General features: G+C 38.0%; 2 protein-coding genes across 4 annotated transcripts; one reads left to right on the top strand and one right to left on the bottom strand.

Moving 5' to 3' along the window:
- Window positions 1–1163: 1163 nt before the first annotated feature.
- On the top strand, window positions 1164–3751 carry LOC103976615 (uncharacterized). The gene is made up of 3 exons (XM_009391879.3): window positions 1164–2752; window positions 3125–3181; window positions 3268–3751. The coding sequence occupies exons 1-3, from the start codon at window positions 1732–1734 to the stop codon at window positions 3306–3308; spliced, it is 1119 nt and encodes a 372-aa protein (XP_009390154.2). The 5' UTR covers window positions 1164–1731; the 3' UTR covers window positions 3309–3751.
- Window positions 3752–4125: 374 nt separating this feature from the next.
- LOC103976616 (isocitrate dehydrogenase [NADP]) lies at window positions 4126–14135 on the bottom strand. Of its 3 annotated transcripts, none has more exons than XM_009391880.3 (15): window positions 13830–14134; window positions 13581–13624; window positions 13387–13496; window positions 12848–12885; window positions 11874–11951; window positions 7867–7920; window positions 7674–7775; window positions 7479–7567; window positions 7295–7398; window positions 6684–6752; window positions 6480–6595; window positions 5889–5923; window positions 5664–5806; window positions 5384–5506; window positions 4126–4618 (listed from the first exon to the last, which is right to left on the bottom strand). In XM_009391880.3, the coding sequence occupies exons 1-15, from the start codon at window positions 14107–14109 to the stop codon at window positions 4525–4527; spliced, it is 1479 nt and encodes a 492-aa protein (XP_009390155.2). In that variant the 5' UTR covers window positions 14110–14134; the 3' UTR covers window positions 4126–4524. The 3 variants fall into 3 exon arrangements, 2 of the variants coding, with proteins under 2 accessions (XP_009390155.2, XP_018677882.2); XR_010486498.1 differs by having other exon boundaries at window positions 4587–4618; window positions 5384–5501; window positions 13830–14135; XM_018822337.2 differs by lacking the exon at window positions 6684–6752 and having other exon boundaries at window positions 13830–14135.
- Window positions 14136–15803: the final 1668 nt, after the last annotated feature.

Raw genomic sequence — 15803 nt, 5'->3', positions numbered from 1 at the left:
ACCGTTCCTAATGTCTCTTCCTTTCCTCTTTTCAAGTTTAACATTAATCTTTTGTTTTTTTTTTTTTTTTTTTGGCTGCCCGCTCTTGACTAGAGCTTTTGGTTTCTGATGTGTTAGCTGTATTTTGTGTTCACTTCGGATGCTTTTGTTTGAGAAGTTTCATGTGATTTGACAATTGGATCATAATCCATGCTAATGACAAGTCTAATATGGCGAATCATCTGTCGATTCCTTCCCTCGAGTCTTTCACTTGTTTCCACATTGGTTAAGATGAAGAAACGAAGATGGTGAAGGATTTGACAATCTTGAAACTAAACTTGAGGCTCATCTTGGATAAAGAAGCTTGAGACATGGGGAATAGAGTAAGAGAAGCCTTACAAGATGCAACTTCTACCCTTGGAATGGGACTATATTTTGTGTAGTTCCATAGTAGTTAGCATCATTAGTTTGAATTTAATTTTAGTTTTTATTTCATATCGTGTCCGAATACATTATTTCATCATGGGTGGATAGTGGGAAGCGAACCCGTAGCTTCTCCTTTGTCAAAGAGAAATTGTAACATTCAACCTATCCGCATTTTTTTCATGCGTGCATGTATGTCCACACATGCGTGGCATATATCATGTATACATCTAGATGATGTATGGGGCCAAATATTCAAATGCAAAAATGAAATATATTTTTTTATTGGAACTCAAATTGTAGCTTAATGTGTCTCACTGAATTTATTAAATTTATTAAAAATAGAAGGAATGGAGTTTCTGGATAGTTTAAGAGATGAGAGAATCAAGAAAAGCTATCAAAAAGACTAATCCGATTCATAATGATGTATTGGAAGATATAATATTTTTATCACTTGACCCCCCAATGCATTCAACAAATGCATTGCTTTCATTTGAAGTCTTTACAACTCTTTATCATCGTTGTTGGATTCATTTGAAGTCTCAACGACAGTCTTACTCTTTTCTGATCTTGCGGAATGGATTATTGTTTTTAACGCATTGAGTGTCTGCTTTGAGACTTTACCTTTTAAAACTCAATTGCTTATGATAACTCTTCTTCTTTTGTTCGAACTCCTTCCATTAATAATACTTAGATGAATGGTTTTTTTTAAATTATTTATTGTTTTCATCCTCCAAGCACAAGCTTTTTGAAATTAGCAACAAGAGAATCCCTTCCTCCCGTTGGCCCCACGTTCTTTCCGTTCTTAATTTCTCCGGGACTGCCTTCCTAATTGTTTCTGGGGCTGGGTCGATCGGATTGGTCGAAATTTCTCTGATCTGATCTGATCTCGAATTTTCTTGGGAGGAATTTCATTTCTCCCGAAGCAGCCTTGGATTGTGCTTCTGTTCTTCTCCTGGTCCGACAGGGGGTTATTTGTTGGGAGTTTACCTGGGAAACTATGTGACAAGTTGAGGAGCAAAGGTGATTCCTTCACATCTTTCATTTTATCGTTCTTTCTTATATTCAAAAGTACGGAGGGAGGACGACATCATCCTCTGCCTCCTCTTTCTCTTTCCCTTTTCCTTGTCACGTGCCGAAAGGGAGGAAGAAGCTTAAATTGAACCCAACGGAAGGAAGGACGGAGAGCTGATTCGTGTCTTTTTCTTTAGTTGCTCCTCTCGTACCAAGGAAGGAATATGTTCCCTTTGCCCTCCTCCGCCCGGTATTTTTGTTTACAGGGGCACCACCGACACAAGGGACCAGTGGCGGTGGCTTGCACATTTCTGCATGTCCGCCTCGAAGCCCCGACTCAACGTCCTCCTCAAACATATCGCCACAGAAGCTGCGTCCTCGGACATGGCAAATTTCCTCCGACTTCTTTGTCGCATGTTCTCTTTGTTGTTGATGTTGACGTGGCCGTGGTGGTGGTTCCGCCTCATCCTTCTCCCAGTAACAGTAGCAACGTCCTCCGAAGGCAACAATGTCAATAGCAACGCTGCCCCCCACAGCACGTATTGTCGCTCCTACTGCGGCAACATCACCGTGGACTTCCCCTTCGCCCTCCGGACCGGTTGCGGCCATTCCGGTTTCCGAGACCTCCTCTATTGTATCAACGGCGTCCTCATGCTCCACATCCCCTCCGGCTCCTACCGTGTGCTCGACATCGACTACGCCTACCGCGGCGTCACCCTACACGACCCTGGCATGTCCGACTGCTACTCCCTATTGCGTTCCCCCGGTGGCCTAGGCAATGGCTTCGTGGTGGAGCCCTGGAGGGCGCCCTACCTAGAGCCCGACCCTGACAACGTCTTCATGCTTCTGGGCTGCCGCGCCGATTCGCCACTCTTCCAGGGCTTCCCCTCGCCAGAGGGGAAGCACCTGCCCTGCCGCAACGTCTCCGGCATGGGCTGCGAGGAGTACTACCGGTGCCCCGCCTGGGATGAGGGGCCCAGCATCAGGAGGCCAAGGGGTTCCGCCTCCGCTTCCGCCTATGGGGTCGTGAGCCCGCCGGAGTGCTGCGCCTTGGAGTTCGGGGCCATCCGGGCCATCAATGTGAGCCACTTGAGGTGCGAGGGGTACAGCAGCGCCTACAGCTTGGCGCCGCTGCGGGCGGCGGGACCGGGGGCCTGGGCTTATGGGATTCGTGTGGCCTACTCGCTGCCGGCTAACCACCAGGGGTTCTGTGGAGCGTGCCAGGCCACAGGTGGCGTATGCGGCTACGACCAAGGGACGGATGCTGATATCTGCCTATGTCACCACTATAACTCTACTTCCAACTGTGACTCTGCCTATGCGGCTGCCACTCCTGGTATGATTGTAGGGTTACTTCCCTCTCAGAATTTGTTTTCATTGAATTTTTAAAATTGACTCTTTAAATGGTCAGACGACCAATATGCCCAAACTTAAATGTCGGCGTGGGAATATGGTGTCCAATATGCCCAAATTAATTAGTAAATTAAGACAAGTTGGATATATTTTTCAATTTATTAAATATACTGGACAAGTATGGTACTTTTTATCAGCATTTATATGTTGACAAGCAAATATTCACTGTGCAATTTACCATGGATATAAGCTATTCAACGAATTTGATAAAATCTTAACTTTTTGAGATTATGTCTACACTTGGGAGTTTTATTACTGTTCGTGACTGAAGGTCGATGTTTTTGACCCATCGCAGAAAGCTCATCCGAACCGAGCATCATGCCCAAGCCTTCATTGGCGACTCTAGTAGGAGGTTAGCATTTGCACCTTTAGTCCTTTGTTATCTGGCATTTAACTAGAGAAATAATATATCATGACATAATATTTGTGCTTGTGCAGGTTTCCTACTTTTCCGGAATATATTGTCATCCACTTTATAGAAAAAGAGTGATCCGCGTGACAAATGGTTGGTTCAGGATTTAATTTTCTCAAGATATGGTTTCCCCAGTTCTTTCATCAAGCGTCTTAATGTCCCGAGGATTTGGAACACGTTTCAACAATGGAATACGTCCACTTCACTTAATCCGAAAAGGATTTTTTTTTTCCTTTTTTTTTTTTTTTTTTTGAGGAGTGTTACTGGCTTTCGTGTGTCATGTTACTCTCGGATCGTGTGGTTTATTTTTGAGAAGGTATTTGCCTTTTAGAGCATTGGTATTTTTTTTTGAGAACGTATTTGCATTGTCCATAGTTGTAAAATTCGAGTTAGTAAAGTTCGAGTTATGTTGTAACTATTTAGTACCATGCTGGCGTGTATTTTATTTTTTTACAAAAAAATAAAACTATTCCATGTGACACAAATATTAGAGCTGAAATCAAAGTTTATAAATAAACAAATAAAATTATGTGAATCGGAGCCATACAATTTCAAATTTGAATTAGATCTAATCTGACATGAAACATTGTGACGCTGATCTTCGGGGCTTTCGATAAAGATCAAAATGATTTCAAGGGCTTCTTAAGCCAGTCAGAACATTTGGCTGTCAGTTTTTTGCTTCGATGCCGTCGTTCAGATGACTTGTATGATGCGAAGATACTCAGTCACTAAGTGTTAGAGGAAAAGTCGCAAAGCACAATGATAGGGAGTACAAGTAATAGAGGTAGAGGATTAATTCCATGATTAGTGATACCCATCATAAAGTCATCGAACAAGGACCAAAAGAAAGGTCTGACAAACTTCCATAACCTTACGATGACTAATGACAGTAATAAGTTAATAAGTTTAATTAACCAAAACCTTCACAGGGATAATTGAGCCACTCACTGCAGCTACAACATTCATTTTTCTTGAACATTTTGCATCCTGTTATTGTTCCATATGCATATAAATCATATGGCTCGAGCACTACTAAGCTGCGGTAAAGACAATAACACTAGGCTTACCATTGTTATTCCTGATATGTTGTCAAAGCAACAACCAACTATTTTTTTTCAGATATCCGTCTGCTGCATAGACAAAACCTCATTATTAATAGCCTTCATGCTCATCGGATGCTGTAACTTTTTGACTTACTCTTCAAAGCCAACTCTTTTTCTCTCTTTTTTTTTTTTTTTTTTTTGAGAAAAAAACATCAGCCATCTTGAAAACTAACAAAGCATTTAAATAACTGCTGCTACTTGGATCTTCTCTTCAAGGTTCTGAGCAACAGCATCAACAAACTCCTCGGTGTTCAAGTAGAATTCTCTGGACACTCTGCAAAAGAAATAAATGAAGACAAAGCACAACTGAGAAAAGAGCAATCACTCGTGCACAGAAGATAAAACCATGTGCCTATATGAGATCTTAGACTCCATATATACTAAATGAACTAAACATATTTCATGGATCTTACTCAGAACAATCAACAGCATCAACAGGCAAGTAAAACAAGAAGCCAGTTCATGGAAGTTTAGCTGTGAAAAGTTCACTTTGTCATCATTGTAAAAAGCGGCTTTAAGCAAATACACAATACTCGATAAATTGTAAAAGATAACAAATTAAATCACAGTGGAAATCTTATTTTTGGTGCAGCTTATACCAAACTTTCTGAAAATCAAGATGAGGATAACAGCAACCTTGAAGGAAAAGTCAACTGTTTTCTTGTATTTGCGTGATTATGAAAAACCATTACAAATTAAATATCCAAAACAAAAGTATTTATCTATCAATTATGGTTTGTTTTAAAAGGTATACTGCCTTGCATTTCTTTTCCTTTTTGTGCTTTCCCGATCTTTTCTCATTTAAGGAACATGTTCCATCATGCTAGTTTTTCTTTTTCAATTGAATTACAATGCTTCTGCAATTCCTAGTTAAGAGTCAGTTTCTTCAACCTTTCCAAGTGTTTCTGGAAGTACCAAACAAGGATTTGAATTTAGAACTACACTGATGTCACGATGAAGCAGATTTTCAATATTTAAAAGAAACTATATAATATTCAAGCAAAAAAAAGGAAGGGGACAAAAATTTGCTTGAGCATACCTTGGACCATGGATAAGAAGTGCAAGATCCTTGGTCATTTTACCAGACTCCACTGTTTCAATGCATGCGGACTCGAGCTTCTGGACAAAGTCTTGTAGTTTTTCATGTTTATCAAGCTCTGCCCTGCAGAAAAATTGGCCTCAACCAGGGAGCTAACCAAAAACATCTAAAGACAAATAATTGCACATATTCTCAATTTCAAGGTAAATTTCATGCCTGTTTCAGAAAGTCAGGCCTTCCATAAAATTTTGTTCCAAGAGTTTTGAAAAATTACAAGTACCTGTGCTCAAGACCACGTGTCCATGCAAATATGGATGCAATACTGTTCGTGCTAGTCTCTTGTCCTCTCTGATGTAGCCTAAAATGGCGAGTCACAGTCCCATGTGCTGCTTCAGCTTCTAATGTTTTCCCGTCAGATGATAACTATAAGTATGTTACAATCACTGTTACCTATACATGGGATAAGTAGAGACTGAAACTAGAGCAATTAAACTTTGGTAATTACCAATACAGACGTCATCAAGCCCAACGAACCAAATCCTGCAACAACAAATAAATCTTAAAACATCATATTATTGAGAATAATTTAAGTTGAGCAAAAGGGAGGTGGAAAAAAACTGTCCAACTGCCAAACAATAAAAGGTTTAACAACACAGATCATGGGCAACCCAACCTAAAAAACTCAAATCAATAACAATCACGAGGACATCTATGATTTTTGCCCAAGTTCAATTGATAAAGATCATAGTGTTCTCTTGCAAGATATTGTTAAGGTTATGAAACTCAATGCCATTGTTCCATTGATTAGTTTAAGGTCTCGCACAGTGGAGCCAAGAAAAATAATGTATAAAGGAAGTGTTGAATTATTTCCTACTAATCACCTTAGTTTTAGGGTGATATGCTGCAGAATGCTATAACGTTATGTTCAAAATTTTCAATAAATTTTCCAAAAATATCTTATGAAAAATAACGTGCTACTACCCCTATTCTTCAGTTAAAATAATAAAGTGAAAAGTAAAACATATTTGGAATACAGGAATCCGATACCAATATATTAACTACTGTTATAATAAGATCATAAATTCAAAAGTAAGACCTTGGGCGAGGAAATCACTCTGGACATCTCCATCATAATTTTTGCAGGCCCACACATAACCACCACTGCTTTTCAATGCATAAGCTACCATGTCATCAATCAGCCTATGCTCATACCTGATAACAGGAATACAACAATTATTAGACATCAATTTAAGACTTATTTAAGCAAAAAAGGTGAAACACTTAGAACATATGTTCCCACCATATTGATTGTTCTTCGAACTTTGACTTCCATTTTTCTTCATAAACCTCCTGAAAAATGTCCTTAAACCTACAATATTTCAAATGTCTCATTCCGTATATCTTAGATGCCTAAAGATCTGAAATTTAAAAGGACAAAACCAGATTTTTGGATATATATTGCATCCTGAGCATGAAAATTCCACATTGTTGACAGACATATTTTCTATAGCTGAGCTTCGCAATTTGTAAGGACAATTTAAATTATGGTACAATTATTCATTGAGCTTTGCAACAAGGACACTAACAAATCGAAGAAATAGAGAATAAAAGCAAGCAAGAATCTGTATAATTTTCTATATTTTACAACTTCGTTGACAGGCATATTCTCTAATGAAACTTTGCAGTCAAAGAGAGAAAGGGGTTTAGGGTTTAGAGAGAGAGAGAGCGAGAGATTAATTACAAATGAAATGATACAATTGGCTCTTCATATTAGGAAGAAAAAACAGGGGTACCTGTACATGGTATATGCTGACAAAAAGATACACATTGTGGTTATCTCCCGATGAAAAACAACATATGATACTAATAGATTAGTAAGAAAATAAGCTAGCACAGAAAAGATAACAGTACCTGCCATCGTATTTCTTCAATATGGTATTTTTGGTGCTTAAGTAAAGTGGCCACTTTTTTGCAAATGCCATGGACATTGATGACTCAGCAAAAGCCCGAATGGACTGAAAAGAGTTTCCAATTTTATATGATGAACAAAGAATATCTCTGTAAAATTTCCTACATAAGACTATATATGACAAACCTCATCTACATTATACATAGATAATGCAATACCAGAGCCTTTAAACTCATAAACATCTTGCTCCACAGGTGGACCTTTATCTGCAGGGACTAATTTAACAAAAAAAAACCAACTAATCAACCAAGTAGACACTATATGTGTCAAACAGAAAACAATAAATTAATCAAATCAGCAATAGTCAGTATTAGAACTCACCAAAAACCATTTTAAGCTTTCCAGGACCTTTTACAATCATGTCAGTAGCACGATACTGATCTCCAAATGCATGTCTACCAATACATATAGGTTTCTTCCAACCTAAAAGTATACAGCATAAGCAAAGACCTCCAAACACGCACATACATACACACAAAAATTAACTTATCACCAAGTAAAATTTCATTTTTACCAGCAACAATGCGTGGCACATTGCAGCAAAGAATAGGCTCACGAAAAACAGTTCCTGAAGTGAATTAGAACAAGACTGATTCAAGCTAATAAAAGTAACATAGAGATCAGCAAGCATAAGAGGAAATCATAAGGTAATATGTACCAGACGTATAGATCAAAATGCTAAGTACCAAAAAGAAGGGGTGCAAACTCAAAAGTACAGAAAACAGACATGACATGGAGAATACAAACAAAGCCATGCCAGGGAAGCTACTAGTCAACCATCCATGGATGAGAAAACTTTAAAAGCTGCACTACAATTGGCAATTACTAACCATCAACTTTTGTACCCAACAGAGAGAAACTAAAACAGTAAAATGAGTTACTTCCGGATGCAATGAGGCTGTAACAGCAAGGATTCCTACTCCAGGTAGTAGACTGGCTGACCCCAGGTAAGTGCATCATGTGCGATATGCCAAGCTACCAATACAATCCTGTTTTGTGTCTCAAATGTGAATTATTATTCTGATTTATTTAAATAATGCATGCAGTATGAGCTAATGACCCATGTCAGAAGTTAACTAGCACCATAGCATGGCATTGCAACAACTCTAGCCCCTAATTAAACTATATCTTTCCTACTTCAACTTCCCTTAGCGAGCTAAACAGGAAATAGACTTCAATAAAAAAAGGAAAAAAAAGTCCAACGACCAGGGCACTCAATGACCCAAATCCCTCGGCTCGATCCAAACCCAATTCCCTTCCCCCCTTTCCCTTGATCCGAACATAATTTTCCACGTTTGATGCCCATGTTATGCCCTAGCATTGATTTTCAGCCATCAGCCACACGTCATTTCTTTATCCAGTATGTCTCCCTCTTTTCTTGATCTATTCCTGCTTTCTCTTTGCGAATGCTGGGTTGCACCTGCTGTTACCATCCTATCTTCTCTCCATTCCCCTTCTCCTTTGCATGTGGCCAGCACCCTACATCATCACCATTCTCTTTTTCTTCTCTCCCCTCCTCTTTCCCCTCCCTCTCCTTCTTCTCCTTTCTCTATGGCTCGTACCTGCTGTTACCATCCTATCTTCCTTCTTTTGTCCTTTCTCTCCTCCTATATGCTCTTTTCTTCTCTGCTTTCTTTGTAGCTCACAACTATCATTCTCATTGCCCTCCCTTCCCTCTTATCACTTTCTCCCCTTCAACCTCCCTCTTCTCTCCTATCTCCATTGTTCCATCTCTTTGATCCCTCTCCCTCTCTCCTCTCATTCAAATTAACATGGCAATCAAAACTATATTTCAGATACAATGGTAACCAAAGGTACGTTAAGTGGAATCATCGTCAAGAAACAATAAACATGATGATCTAAATTAACATGGAAATATCAGATACAATGGTACCTAAAGCGACGTTAGAGGAATCATCATCAAGAACCATTAAAGATGATGATCCAAAAGACCCTAATGCTGCCACTTGCATGTTTTGTGATAAAACCACTAAAGGTGGAACATTTTCAGACAAAACAACATGAAATGGAAAATCTAAAATCGATCATCATGCAAAAAGGAAAGTGTCCTTTGAAAGCAAAGCAGAAGTTACAGGCTTATATGAATGAGAAAAAAACAAAAGATTAAATCATTTAATCATTTACCTCATTTGATGATTGGATGTCTTAAACTAGTTTGTTTAAAATTTGTTTGTTTTGTTATTTAGACACAGACTAGTTTCATTAGCATTGTCATAATTGAGTGTTCTATAAATGGTCATATGTGTATAATTTGATGTCTTCGTATTAATCATTTTGCATATGTAGTGATAAAAACTCATGTAGTGATCCAATTTTTTGTAATATTTTTTAATTGTTATAAGAAAATTACCTTGTTATATTAGGACAAGGGCCTAGGCACGAGCTTGGTGCCACAAGCAATAAGGAAGCTTGGCACCTCATAGCACCTAATGCTTTTGATGACTATGGACCGGTCATTCTGAAAATCACCAATGTAGTCAAGAAAAGAAAAACAAAGTCCCTAAAAAACCAAATGTTGAAAAACCTATTACGGATAAACTTGAAGTAACCAACCATGCTAAGATATTGAAACCAAATTTAGAATTTTGTGTGATCATCGGATGCTTTTGAAATTAAAAGAAAATTATTATAAGATAGTTGTAAGACCAACAATGTTTTATAGATCTGAGTGTTGGGAAATTAAAAAAACCATATACAAAAAATTCGTATTGCCGAGATCAGTGATTTCAATAGGCGCTCGGGTGCTCGCCTAGGTGCTCGGGCGAGGCAAGGCTCGAGCGCCTCGCTTCATTTCCAAGTGGCGAGGCAAGGCTCGAGCGCCTCGCTTCATTTCCAAGCCCAGGCACTGGGCGCTTCGGGCGAGCACCCGGGTTAAACCAGGCGACCGAACCAGCGTTTTCAGTCTGGTTCGGTCTCCGGTGCTTTAGTTGGTTCAATCGAACCAACTAAAGCACCGATATCAGCCTACCTCTCGCGACTTCCCAACCCTAACCCTACTCGTCGTTGTCGCTGCTCGCTGCTACCACTGCCACTGTCGCCGCTCCCGCTGCTACCACTGCCACTATCGTCACACGTCGCTCGTCGCTCGCCGCTCCCGCTTCCGTTGTCACTGTCGCTGCCACAATCACCGCTCATTGCTCTCGTTGCCACTATCGCCGCTCGCCTCTCTTGCTCCCGCTGTCGTTGCTCGTTGCTACCTCTCCTCCCATTGACTCGATAGTATACTGTTAACAGTATATTAACAGTATAATGTTAACTGTATACTAGTAACAATATTTTTTTATTTATTAGATTAATAATATATTATTTCGATTTTAATACTACTAATTTTTATTTATTTGAAATTATTGTTATTGTGTTGAATTTTGAGATTTTTTGTTAATGTGATATTGTGATTTTGTAAGATTTTTTAAATTTAATATCATATTTTTATTTAAATAATTATATTTATTAATTATATTTTAGCACCTCGTTTCGCTCGAGAGAGCGCCTAGCGCCTCAGGCATTTTTGGACCTTGGCGCCTTTTGGTGCCTAGTGCTTTTTAAATTACTGGCGAAGATGAAAATGTTAAGATGGATATGTGGAGTTACTAAGAAAGATAAGAAAAAAAATATTTTTATTCGTAAACGACTATGTATCACTTTAATAGAGGATAAGATAAGAGAAAATAGTTTAAGATGGTATTGGCATGTGCTTAGGAGACCTCCAGATATGAAAGTCAGAAAATATGAAGTGATTAATGTTAGTGGTACGAGGAGAGAGAGAGGAAAACCTAAAACGACTAATAGAAATTATAACTAAAGATTTAAGTACTTTAAACTTAACTAAACGTATGACCTTTCACAAATCTCGATGACGGCAAAAAATCTATGTAGCCAACCCAAATAGTTAAGGCTTTTGGCTTTGTTACTATTGTTGTTGTTATTATTGTAATTGACTCAAATACTTATATTAAAATAAGTAAGAAATAGCTAGAGATGAACCACGATCATTAACCAAGATGATCCTAAATCATTCAATCAGTCAAAATTAGCCATAATAGATCAAGTTGAACTAGTAGTACCTAAAAACTTAAGTTAAAGTTTGAGGGCACTCCTTGTGTACTCAAGATAAGAGAAATGTAGCGGGACCAATTAAAACTTGAATGGATTCTTAAGTTGATTGGTTGAGAAGAACTCTGTAATCTCATGCTACCAAAAAAATTTAACAATGTTTAAGGAATTGTCCTCATATATTCCCTAAATCTTAAATACAAGAAAACAGATGCAGATGACAACCATATGCAACAAATCATGCTAACAATAACAAAAGTTCCAAGAAGCAACCTAGATGAGCATTATATCCAACATAAAAGATAAAAGTTGTTTTCTGAAAGTGAATGACCATGTGGAGTAAAATTGACATAAAAGATAATTGTGTGGATTTATATATGGCCGAAGAGGAATGCAATTCATGATAAAAAAATATCAATTAGCAAAACCAAGCACTGTAAAGCAAACCATTTAAAATATTCCTTATTGTTCCATTTGGGCTTCTCCACATAGATTTGAGCTTAAACTCTTTAACTCTAGCTTCATCTGCAGGTCAAATGAGAGTCACATTAAATCCATGTAAAACAAATGACACCAAAACATTGTTGGCCAAAAATGCTTGCTAAAAAATCCACACTAGACAAGAAAGAGTAAAATAATTCTGCATGCCTGTTGGGTTTTTGTGGAGGCATCCTTACCCTCAATTTATACATTTCTTTTTTTTTAATTCCCTTTAAAAACCAAAGAGTATAATCCTCAATTTATACATTTCAGAGGAGCTGCACAAACTAAGGACTACATGGTGCAATGAGTGTTCACCCCAGTGCTTTTGTTATCCTCAAATTATATTAATGATTGAAAAACAGTTTAAGTCCTCTACAACCCTGCATTTTAATCTTCATTTCACAGAACAGTAGTATATCGTTGTTTGCAAACCTATAACTACAATCATCATCTTCAAACCATGCTCATCAGTTCTATACTTATAAATTTCCTAGTAATCACACATACGCCTATCAAGTGTAATGACTACACAGACTCCTCAACCTAAGCTGTAAACAAATGTAAGCAATCTAGACCAATGTCCCTTTTCTAGTCCTTCTACACATGGTAAATATCAATACAACCTTCTGATTTTGCTTTTCCCTTTTAATTGATTTCAGATGAAGCACAATAGAACCTCCCAAGCTCTAAATAAGTTATCAAAAACTTGTTCTTATATACATTTGCAAAAATGAATGGATGAAAAGCCATAAGGGATCTTTTTTTTCTTTTTAATTTTAGCAAATAACCTCCAACGCTAAGTATTTCTAAAAGCTAGAAACAAGGAAGATGAAACCAGAACATGTAAATATTTCACATCAGATGATCCTGGATATCATCTCATCATTGGATATCACCTCATTCTTATAAAGCAATAAAAAAAGCATCAAATTATCTACCAGGTGTAATTGTTGCACATTTCACAGCAACATTGTGCCTGCAAGTTGCACAAAAAGATCACAAGAAAAAGTTAAACAACATCCAAATGGGAAAGATGCAGACATAATGTCAAAACATCAATTAGCTTGGTATGCCTAAAGATCAAAAAATAGAATAATTAAAACTGGGTTAGCAACAAAAGAGTGAAACAGACGCTCGGAGTTTCCAACTAGTTTGACAAGTTAGTATATTTCTGAAAGGAGTCCCTAAGTTTTGAAACAGTACGCTGAACTGCAGAATTCATGCTGATGCTAGTTTAAGCAAACAGTGTTCCCACGTATCTTTCTGAGAAATAATTCGATAGATCTGGTGAAATGGAAGATTGAATACACCAATCGATACAAGCATGTACAAAATGGTAGAGCAAGTTTCCTATATGCACAAACATTAATTATACACAAATTGGTATTCAGTTTATCACTATAAGAAAACACAATAAACCATTTAAGTGAAAGGAGGAAGCGGAAGTGCTACTATAAAGAAGGTCGTGGTACGTTACTTGAGAGTTGCCTCGGCACTTTCAACGGTTACCCGATCGTCGGTGGCATCACGATTCAAGAGGCCCAGATCGAAGTACTTGATGTCCAATTCGAGAAATGGAAAAATTAGCTGCAGTCAGGAAATAAATCAATCAATCATTTCCAAGTGACTCCAGACTTGCAGGATATATAAGAGGAATGAGAAGATCGACACCTTTTCTTTTATCATCCTCCAGATGACCCTCGTCATCTCATCGCCTGAGAAGACATCAAAAAGTTTTTATGTACATCAGATAGGTAGGGTTTTAACCTCTTTTTTTTCTGAATTGAAAAAAAAAAAAGAAGATATCGATAGAACGTACCGAGGAGAGAAGAATAAGCGTTTGAAAGCGGGAAAAGAACCAAGAGAGCAAAAAAAAAAAAAAAGCAGCAAACACACACACACTAGGGGGATGTCGCTCACCATCCATCTCAACGATGGGGTTGTGGACTTTGATTCGCTCGGCCGGTGAGAAGGAGGCAAGGCAGCGTACGGAAGAACCGACGACGACGAAGCGGGTGGGAAAAGAGAAACGAACACCATTGAGTCGCCGCTGATGCGTGAGGCGGATCGAGCTAGGGTTTTTACCTGGTAGGAACGACGAATAAGGGGAAGAGGAAGACATGGCCCCGGTGGAGAGGAGCCGCCGCATGAGAAAAAAAACAATTTGGCGAGCGCAGTGCGCGGCGGATCCCTTGTTCATAAGATGGCCTGACCCCAACCCCAAATACATTAAAATAAATAAATAAAAAAGGGAAATGACGATTTACACAGAGGAGGGAAACATTGCATACTCATATGAGATAATGGTGTCTTGTAAATGCTCTTTCTCGCTCTAAAGCAATGCTAATGTCTTTTTTACTGACGTCTGAATACTTCATTTAAGAGTACATTGTTATGTGGCAAAATATCTGTTATATCCATAGAGACTGCTAACAAGGATAATTATTCGTGAAATATAACACATTTCTTAGATATTGTGAGTTTTTGTGCTTATGTAGCATAAGTGCTCTTTCTCGCTCTAAAGCTATGCTAATGTTTTTTTTATGCTAACAATCCTAGTGTGACCGGATGATCTGAATACCTCATTTAAGAGTGCATTGTTACGTGGCAAAACATCTATACATACCCATAGAGGCTTCTGACAAGGATAATTATTTTTGAAATATAACACATCTCTTAGATATCGTGAGTTTTTGTGCTTGATGCTTGTAGCATAAGTTATCATTGATTATAAGCCGAGTATCCTTCATTGATTATTTGTCCTTTTGCCTATTTTACTTCGAGAGAGTTACAATTTTTCAATGTGCCATGATGTGTTGTGTATATGTTAATGTATCTTGCAAGAGAGGAACGTTAATACGTGAGAACTTACGGTCTCTTTTATAAAGTCTGAGTTAACATACTGTCACGAATGGTTATCGTGTACCCGTAATAACTCTGTTCAACGAACCGTTCATCGTTCTCATCTACATGTACAACTGCTTAGCAGTATGTTTTGGTTTGATTTTAAGTCATTTTGCTTGTAAAAATGTGAGTTCGAATAAGTTGCAGTGCTACAGTACGATCGCTCATCGAACCAAGCAAAACAGTCCCAAAATAGTTCCATTTTCGTATGCCACGAATTGTTTTCTACAGCCCGCTGCTGCACACGAAATGTCAACTATCTCGGCACTATAAAACCACCTAGGTGGCATGTCATATATTAATATATTTCTTTAATATATCAACATAGGACACGATAATCAATCATCCATGCTGCTTTGTACATATTGTACTTGTAAATAAATTCAGCCACTTTATGACAGATGAAATTTCGAAATAAAATTATAATTTTTTATCACTTTAATTTTTTTTTATAATTACAAATTAAAAAAAAAAACAAAAAAATAAAAAAAAAGTTTTCGGTTTGTAATAGAAATCAGAAACAGAACCATCCATCTAGGAACCAAAAACAAAATTAATAAGTCTCGAACTGAAATCGAAATCATCTAAACCTGATTCGATTTTGATTCTAAACAATTTAGAACCGGAATCACCAGTTCGGGGATGTCCGAGAAGTCATGCCGAAGTGGCTTGGCTTGGTTTTTTTTGTTGTTTTTGTTTTTTTAGTATATTAGAAACATGTCCAATCACATTACCGTATTATTATTATTATTATTATTATTATTTTGTATCGCATTCCTCGCAAGCATTGGAAGGGCCCGCTGCCCCATGTATCATCGCTTTTTACGCCTCAGAGAGTTGCCCGCCTTTGGTATATAGATATATTCCTTTCACCATTCCCTTCAGCAACAGTGTTGTTCTTTTGCAAAGGGGAATATCTTTGCTGGTTGTTGTCGGAGCGAGCATCTTATCGTTTGTGCTCTCGGGCCAAACAAAGAGCGGTTGAAGTTA

Source organism: Musa acuminata, chromosome BXJ1-2, assembly GCF_036884655.1.
Source record: "Musa acuminata AAA Group cultivar baxijiao chromosome BXJ1-2, Cavendish_Baxijiao_AAA, whole genome shotgun sequence".
NCBI lineage: Eukaryota > Viridiplantae > Streptophyta > Magnoliopsida > Zingiberales > Musaceae > Musa > Musa acuminata.
Note: the sequence above shows the minus strand (reverse complement) of the source record. Positions and strands in the feature narration are given on the sequence as shown.